The 9,654-nt window shown below is 38.1% G+C and overlaps 1 protein-coding gene across 2 annotated transcripts in view; it reads right to left on the bottom strand.

The window, feature by feature from the left end:
* Positions 1–756: 756 nt before the first annotated feature.
* The window catches only part of CRPPA (CDP-L-ribitol pyrophosphorylase A), a 122,871-nt gene continuing 113,973 nt past the window's right edge, over positions 757–9,654 (bottom strand). For both annotated transcript variants that reach the window (XM_052800904.1, XM_052800924.1), the window contains one exon: positions 757–1,236. In XM_052800904.1, coding sequence (XP_052656864.1) covers positions 1,132–1,236 — 105 coding nt within the window. In that variant the 3' untranslated portion in view covers positions 757–1,131. The remainder of the gene's footprint in view (positions 1,237–9,654) is intronic.

Genomic DNA, 9,654 nt, shown 5'->3' with positions numbered 1-9,654 from the left:
TACAAGTTGCAGGAGAGCTGGAATTCCTGAGTCTGATGCATAAGGAGGGACAGGTGTTTTCAGGGAGTGTCCTCTTCCTGTATTGCTCTTAGTGGTTGTGATACCTGGAGATACTCCACATAATAACCATTCACCATTTCACCTTCCTGTCCCAACTTTCCACACTTGAATATCAATGTAGCATATATTTGAACTCATAACACTCAGTTCACTACTATTTAATACATACATAAGCTAACCAGCAAGAGATGAAAATTGTGTTCTTGAAGATCAGCTAACAGAATCTTCCTATTTCTCCATTACCTACAGATTGGGTCGCGAAACATTTCTTTCAGTCTTAACCCTTTTCTCTTCCTTTAAGCATGCATACACACATACATGCATATATGTACACACACATGCAAACACAAAAAGTACATGTAATACAGTACTCAGTGGAGCTACTGGAGCTAGTTCTGAATGATGGCACATGGGTACCAGAAGAAGTGTAGCAGTAAGGAGCGCTACAGCCAGAGTATACTGCATCCGGAAAACTGGGGTTTAGCACCTTGTTGTCCCCATGCACATCTTTTCTTTGTTTCAAGGGTACCTTCATTCCATGGAGGATGGGGACCTGACCTTTCAAACACTTCTTGCAATGTGTGTTTCTGTTCATGTCAGGATGGCTACACTGTATAATGAACTCTACATTCACTAATAGGTATAGCAACAATTTTTAAATAATTTCATGTAGAGAAGATGATCTGTGCTTTAGGATTATTTTATCTTAAATAAAATTTAATTCATGCAGTCTGAGAGTACAACACACATACATGGGTTAAAGACAATTCTGCATGAATGCTTTGGTGTCCTCTATGCACCTTTTTACATGACCAGTACCTCACAAAAACATTTCAGTATCATTCCTCATAGTATGTACCCAGTGTATCTCAGAATGATCTGTATTTCATTTTATACTTTATACATAATATCAGACTTGTATTTTAAGTATCAAAAATATGTGGTTAAAAGATCTTAACAGTAAATGTCATAAATCCAGAGTTTTCATCAAAGGGTAAAATGATTCAGGACCTTTGGTTGAATGGATGATGAAAAAGAAACATTTCCAAAAGCTACACTTGATTTATGGTCTCATGCTACCAACAGCTGGCCAATCAGCTCCGGGTTTCTGTCCTTTATTAATGCCATGATAAGAGCAGCAGCAGAATTTACTGTCTCCTGAAGCAGCAAATGGTCCTGGGGAAAAAAAAAAAAAGGGAGCAGGGAAAACAATATGTTAACAAAAGTCGAAAAAGTAAGTATTTAAAATCGCAAAATTACCATATGATTGTTTAAAAAAATAAAAACATTTATCTGTACTTTCTAGAAGAACTTCTAAAACTTATATTTTAAGCAAACACCATTTCATAGTAATATCCATTTTCCAATCTCCATGATGATTTAAAAAGCAAAATTATTTTTCTAAAAGGAATGTATTTTAACTGCCAGAATTAATGCGATCTATCTAGACACCACCAAAAAAACCCAGAAGCTTGATTCTGTCACTTGCTTCCTAACTGATATTTAAAATCTAAAAAGTAGTAAAAATTTCAGGTTTGAAAACATTGGAACAAAATGGAGGATTTCATTCATTGAGTAGCATAGTTAAAGCCCTGTAACTTTAAGCACCCACTGAATCCCATCTGTAGTCTGCAAACTACTTAAACTCACAAAGGCATTTAAGCATTGGGGTTTTCAGGCTGATCTTTGTATCAAATAACTTTAAAAAGTAGTCTGGTTTTGATAGGCAAGTATAGAGACTAACACAGGAAGAAGTAATAAAATGAGACTTTGATTCTGTGCTTCTAACTGAGCACTCCAGCTCACATTTGAAAGAGTCCTTTGTCTAATTGCCAAGTCTTCTTAATTGTATTGACTATAAAAGGTTAGCCTCTTGCTACCAGTAACCTTTTCATTTGCGCACTGGGAGAATATCAATAGGTGTAGCCAGCCACAGACACATCCCTGGAGAGAGAAATAGGAGGGAACAATTTCTGTGAAGCAACAGCGAAAAAGAAAGGTCTACAAAACTCTAGGGAGAATCTAGAAGAGTTTCAAATACAGAAGGGGAGCTACAAAGAGAACACAAAAGCTCTTCTCCATAGCTATGATGGATAAAACTGGAAGCAATAGGCTTAAGGGAACTTAAACTGGGGTATAAGAAGTCAGGGAAGTCATTTTAACAGTAAGGACTGGTATACAATGGAACAGATTATTGGACAGATCAAGGGAACTCATCATTAGGGCCCTGTAACATGAGACCCGCATACCTGTAAAACGGGAGGCAGGTACAGCTTCCTGCCTGGGGCAGGAGGATGGAGCAGTTTGGTTCCATATTTTTTTCACCACTATTTTTCTAAGATGCTGCATCAAGGAAGAATTTGTAGAGGATGTTTAAGAAACTTGGATTAATGGAGAAAGAGGAAATGGTTCCAACAACTTATACAAAAACATAATGTTAAAAACTGCTTTTTAAGGAATAAGGCTACTGCTGAAGGGACTTAACCTATTCAGCTAGCACAGAGGGGAGCTGGAGACTAAGAAGTTGGGGTTGAAGGAAAAACTGAAAAGGGAAAGGTGTCCCTGGAACACTATCAATGTTGGAGCAGGTCCAGAGGAGGGCCACAAAAATTATCAGAGGGGTGGAACACCTTTCCTATGAGGAAAGGCTGAGAAACTTGGGGTATTTCAGCCTGAAGAAGAGAAGGCTCTGGGGAGACCTTATTGTGGCCTTTCAATACTTAAAGAGGGCTTATAATAAAGATGGGGACAGACCTTTTAGTAGGGCCTGTAGCAATAGGACAAGGGGTAATGGTTTTAAACTAAAAGAAGGTAGTTGCAGACTAGATATAAGGAAGAAATTTTTTATGATGAGGGTGGTGAGACACTGGAACAGATTGCCCAAGAGGTGGTAGATGCCCCATCCCTGGAAACATTCAAGGTCAGCTTGGACGGGTCTCTGAGCAATCTGGTCTAGTGGAAGATGTTCCTGCTCATTGCAGGGGGGTTGGACTAGATGACCTTTAAAGGTCCCTTCCAACCCAAACTATTCTATGATTCTACAATAATGCTCTTATTAACTTTGTGCTTTATGTAAATGACAGGAAACATGCCAGAGAGGTAACTGGATAGAATTAGTTTATACCTGATTCTTTTATCATTCCTGGAAAAATTATGTTTGTATTTGACTAGAATTTTGTCCTAAAAATCATTAAATAAGTAAGCTGTTACAATTTGTAAACCCCCAAAAGATTACACTCCTAACAAATTCATGTTATATATTCTAATATGCAGTAAAATTATCTATTAGTGTTCTAAAAAGTTGTCATAGAGTAAAAATGTTCACCACAGCTGTGTCTTGCTGTTTACTGAGTGACACCTCCCATTCAGTTAAGCAAGGAGTGCAGAAGTGTACTCAGGTCCTGCTCCTCCAGTACCTTTTGTCATGGAGCGAGGGTGCAAAGAGGAACTCAGAATCCACTACTCCAGTTTGGTAGGGTTTTCACTTCCTCATTTCCCATAGGTACAAATTGCTGTATAATGTACAAGGAGAGCAGAAGTCATGTGCATACACCCACTCAGATGGCAAACACTGCAGTCACTTTCAAGATCTAGCAACACATTTCTTGCTATTCAGCAATGCCAATCTCTTTGCACCCCTCATTGCTTTTAGTTCAGTTTGTTTCAAGAAGCACTTCACAATTACAGACACTGTTTTCCAAATGGGCTTCCAGCCATATCTGAAGTTGGCTGGAGGTGTATATTTTTTTTCCCCATTTCACAAAAAAAAGAAATAAAATGCACCTGGCCAGGAATGCTCTTAATGTTTCTCCCAATAAATCTTTCCACATCCTCTGTTGGTTACTGGATTCAGTACACATTCCTTTGTAGTAATAAATTATTTAAGTTTTTGAACATAAAAGGAAGCAACAGAAAGAAATTTAACTTTCACAGGAGAGATTGAAAGTGACACCATAAGATTCCTTTAGACTGGAAAAAGCTTTTTCTAAAGCTAAACTTAAGGCTTTAGTGCTAATTTCCATGTTCTGAAGGAAAGACATGCAAAACATTGAGTAGTATTTGTAATGCAGGCAATGCAGCACAGTAATGTGTACAGAAACCTGCATGCAGAAGTGGTCTATAAACCACACTGAAATCAACTGGTGAATTGCAATTTGTTCAAAAAGAGAAACACAAAAAGCAAGCAGCACAAATTAAAATGCATTTCCAAGTTTTACAATTACTTGACTTCTAATAATCTGATTATTAATACTACTATTATAACTCTTCAGGAAACCTACTGGTTCCTGTCTTTCTTGGAATCAATCAATACAATGGCAGGAACAATGAACTGTCAGACGTGATTGGCCCCTGTGCAGGATTGTTTTTTGGAAATAACCAGAAGTGTATTCTTTAAGTGAATATACATTATCTTATTTAAGATAACAAATGTGATGGAAAAGATATTCTTAATTTTATACAGTTACAGTTGATGGTTAAATGAAATTGTGAAGCATGTATTGAAGCGTTCAACAGTGCTAGGGATTACTAATTTTTAGATTTATGCTGTTGCTCCTTCCCGGTAATACTGTCTCACTCTGATCTCAGGGTCACCTATTCATTGAACAGTGTCCAGCACCTGGGCCTACGAGCCAGCCTCTGAGTGAGGAGAAATCAATGCCACAGAGGTCAAGTATGTGCCAAGTTTAACTTGCTTGATTCTCACAGCCACAGTCTTACTGGAAAGACGTAGTAAATAATGTGAAGAACTGGACTCTTCCAGGAATTTCAAAATCATTGTATATCCTGTATCTTTCTGAGAATCAAAATTCACTCTTATGCTAGGAATCATTAGTGTAGTATCCGATGGTCATAGCCTGTGCCTAATTTATAACTTTTGTTGATCATTTCTAGTCCCTATTATCATGAAAAAGAAAACAGAAAAAGAAATTCTAGCAACTGAAAGAGAACACATTGTTCAAAGTGTAGGCATAACACTGACTGACACAATGGTTAAGTTATAGCTTAACTATTCTTTCCTCTCCTCTGAATCCTGTTGGGAATTTATTTCATTTTAGGCCATTACTGTGCACATAAGCGGATATTTTCAGTGTGCCACAATGAAACTTAGCTTTTTTCCTAAGTAGTTATATGTAATTTGGATGCCAGCAGTGTTTATGAAGAATATTAAAAAGAATTAAAATGACGGAATTCAACAACGACCCAGGAAAGAAAAAGAATCTTGTGGGTCTTTATTAATTTAAAGTTAAACAAATAAGTGAACACTTCAAGTCCCCCGGCTATACCCTTAAAACATCCATATTTCTGACACTGCAATGTTATTTCTGGCAACAGTGCTGATTACAGCTGATAGTGCCTACAGGGAGGCTTCAATAAGGATGCCAGGACAAATTTAATCTACCACACCTAACTCCATTGCACATACAGGCCTCTGATCCTCTTTTATATTCAATGGCATAGCACTAAATCTTTCAAAAATCTCATTATTAGTTGCAGGAAGTCAAATAATCAAGCAGAACCAGGTCTTCACATGTCTAATTGCCTGACGTGTTTGCATATATTGTAACCACGATAAAAAACAGGATGTAAGAACAGAACAATCAATACAAATCCTCATGTAGCCCACAAGAGCTCTCGCACGTTATTGCCCACCCACTGCTCAGTGTTGCAAATTCCAAGTAGAGAACATACTTCAGCACGCTAGTCTGAGTGCACATCCGTGCACGCGCTGGATGGATCAAACACAAATAGTTCTTTTCCTCATCAACAAAATCCTTAAAAAAGACCATGACCTTTAAATAAGACTCGGAGGCAGTAACAACTTTAATGGATTAATGACTGAAGTTCCACATGATCAACTGGTGTGCCCTAAACCATTGTGATATTCACTGTCTATTCATTTCACCCAGTTGACTTAAATGAGTCTCTTGTAAAAAAGAAAAAACAAAACCCCCTAACATTTCTTGGCCATTAATAAATAGAAATTTTTATTGTTTGAACAGATGATTAACTACATTTATAAGCTAAAAACAAAACTTTTACCACTTTATATTTATGTACTTTGGAAAAGAAAGTACTCAGAAACACTGCCAACCTTATAAACCATAAATCCACATAACAGCACTTTGATTCCAAAATAAAATATCCACTTTGTCTGTTATTAAATAGTACAAATATTCCAACATAACCATACTGTGTGATGGTTATAAGTCATACTCAGAATTTATTTGATGTAGAGTTACTGACTGTAGGGGTTTTCTGGTCTGCAGAGTAAAACTGGGAATGGATACAGGGACAGAGTTAAAGTTGTGTTTGGAATATGCAATCTGATATTTTACAAATGTGCATTTATTTAAGAAACTGTGAGGATATCTGAATATTTACTGACATTCCCTTAACGACTCATTTCCTTGCTTCAATCTGTTTAGAACACACACCCCCCCTCAGCTGGAACTTCACATACAAGCATTTCAATTTACATATGTATTAGTTCAGTTTAAGCATAGCTTGAAAAACACACACTACCCTTTTTAGCTCAAAAAAAAAAGCCTCTGCAGGTATTACCTCTGTCTTGTACTGCATCCCTCCAGAAGAATAAAACAGCTGTGTTCCATTATTTGCACTCTGTTTTGCTTTAATATTTGACTTTCCATTTAATACAGTTTTTAAAAATGAATAGAATTGTAATGTTAGTGCTGCTTATATGGCTGACGGGAAACCTGAAAACATGATTTAAAGACACTGCTAAACTTAGGGGGAACATCAATATTAATACAGTTATGTTTGTACCAGGAATGGAAAGAGGGCCAGGGCATGTACTGGCATGCCCCTGCCCTTGCTGTTCCATTGTAAGCCCGCTCCCTGGCATAGTTTTGGCTCCTGCCAGCTAACATGTTCCCAGACAATGGCTGGGCATGGTTCAGGGGACAGCGCAGGCCAGGGACTGCTCCCAACGGACAGTCTGAATGAAGCCACCCTCTTTTGGGAAAACGAGAACTTAGCCATATGGACATGAGGCATGCTGTGCCTTTTAGCCCTAGGACAAGAGAACCATCCCTGGCCTGTCTTACTTACCAGTATAGATGTAGCCTAAGTATCACTGGGAAGTGACAGTTGTGCCTTTCTCTCCCTACTCAAATGCATCAAGAATACATAGAACAACAATCAAATAATCCCCCCCCCCGAATGAGGCACAAATCCCATGTAGCTACCACATAAACACAGTCATTTAAAAAAAGATTAACTGCTCTGTGGACACCTTTCCCAGCAAAACAGAGAAGGAGAGAGGGACGAACCACACTGCAAGACAGCACTTGTGCTGTACTGCAATTCCTGCCACGTTACAGAAAAAGGCTGGAGCCAGCAGAAGGACCCCATGCCCACTGCTCCCTTTTGCAGGGTGGGCCTGGATGCACACCAGATACACCACAAGGCATGAGCAGAAGAGAAAAGAGCTGAAATAATCTGTGTTCTGGCAAGCATCTTGCAAAAGACTATGTTGGTGGTATAAGAGGAGCTGCTGTTAATTTAAAACTCCATGGGATGCAGCAATTTATACAAAGGCTATAACAGGTGCCTCCAAAACTCACCTGATGTCATATACTGACAGTGTTTTATTTGCACTCAGAGAATCTAGCCTCAGAAACCTCAATACTTGACATTTTCTTCTTCAGTTAGTATTTTTCATTTTAAAAGATGATCTGGAGAGGGACTGAGGTTCTTCCACTACCAGAAATCAATCGTATAACATGGTTTGGTGTTTAATCTCACCATGAGGAAGTCTGTGGTAGATTCACAAAGAAGCATTTTTTCCTACTCAAGATATGTAGTGGCATGCATCTACATATTAAAGCAACCTCCATTTCTGTAGCAGTACAAATTAATCTGAAGTCTCCTTTCTTCTTAAAATGCTTCCACATCACATTTTTGAATCCATGTGCCAAAGGATCTATTGATAAGTGACATCTCATACATAATATCAATGCAGCAGTTTACCTCAATAAGAAGATAGCTATGCAGATCAATCTAAAAGATAAGAAAAGTATTTCTCTCAATATTTTTAGGTTTTCTTTCAAGTAATATATAAATAATTAAGGTAGCGTTTGAGTTCAGATAGGTAGCTGGGCTCAAAATTACTCCAGCAGGTTCATAATTGAACCTCTGTATACACAGCCTTGCTTCCTTTCTGAACTAAGAAAATGCAATCAATTCTTCATTAGTGGATACTCCTCAAAATAGAAATAATTTAGAAATCTAGATACTCAGGATGCAATGAGGATTGAGAAAAGAGATGAGTAGCACTGGAAGAACTAAATTGCCACTGTGCTAATGGAGCGTAGCAGACCTCTTAGTTAATGAACTCTGATAGATCCGAGTTATTTCACTGCAGTTAAATGGTTGTACATCCACGCTACAATCAACCCAAACCCAGATAAATTGTGAATATATATGTGATACTGCACCGTATCTTTCTCTCCTGTACCAGTGATCAACCCTGCCTCTTATAGTTTGTCATAAGAAAATGGAGAGCCATCAACATTTAAAATGACTCTGTGGATGCACTGAGGACAGGCAAGTATTTTAAATCTTCCAGAGTCTGTCAGGATTATGTCTCTAATGCTATTGTGTATATCTTTTCACCTAAGATTGACAGATTTAAAACTGAAGGTAAACATTGCTCTTTTGTTAAAAAAACCCCAACACAACAGCACAAACAAATAAACAAAAACCCAAATAGGATTAATTCCTTTCTCCAGTACAAACAGAATAGACAGAATTCCCCTAAATCAGCAGTTTTAAAACAGTTCCATTATCTACATGTTCTGCAGCATGTAGGTGACCAGGGTTCAGTTCCCTTCTTTGTGTGAGGTGGTTAATCCACCCCCCAGATCACACTTCTTTTGGATTGGGGTTAAAATCCCTGTGGAGGAATACCCATTTTATGTACAGTCACTGTATCACAACAGAAAGATGACAAGACTCCAGCCTAGACACTCCTCCAGACGCCTGCGGAGCAAGTGAAGGCTCTGTTCTAACTTTTGCTCCAAAAGTTTGCTCATTTGATGTAAAATAGACAAACAGTGTTTGGAACAGACATGAGCTCAGTGCCAATGCCTCTGTCATCCACAGACCTAGGCTTTATATTTCCTTGATCTTGTCCTCTCCAAGTCTTTTTTTTTTTTCCCTGTAAGAAAAATTGTTAGCGTGATCATACTGAATAATCAATAAAAATTCCTGGAGCAAAAAATTCTCTGAAGAGTTTGTTTTAAAGAGCATTTTCAGCACATTCAATCATTGCAGCTTAAGCAAGAGCTTTCATTCAGCACTTACCACTATCTGATCTAAGCTCCTGGCAAGAGTGAGGTATGCCAGTAGTGATAGCACAACTGTCTGTCAACCATCTTTCCCTCTAAATTGTTTAAAAAGCTACAAAATGCTTGAGCTAGCAGCCAATTCTGCCACCTGTATGGGACTGGTACAAAAATACTGGCAGAAATAAGCCATTTAACAGATGTGGTTGTCTGCAAAAGTATATTATGTGTTTGAGGTTTCTTAGAGGTGGTCTCTTAATACAGTATGTTACCAAATAAGACT

This window comes from Harpia harpyja, chromosome 1, assembly GCF_026419915.1.
Source record: "Harpia harpyja isolate bHarHar1 chromosome 1, bHarHar1 primary haplotype, whole genome shotgun sequence".
NCBI classification, from domain to species: Eukaryota; Metazoa; Chordata; class Aves; order Accipitriformes; family Accipitridae; genus Harpia; species Harpia harpyja.
This window is presented reverse-complemented; position numbering and strand designations above follow the sequence as displayed.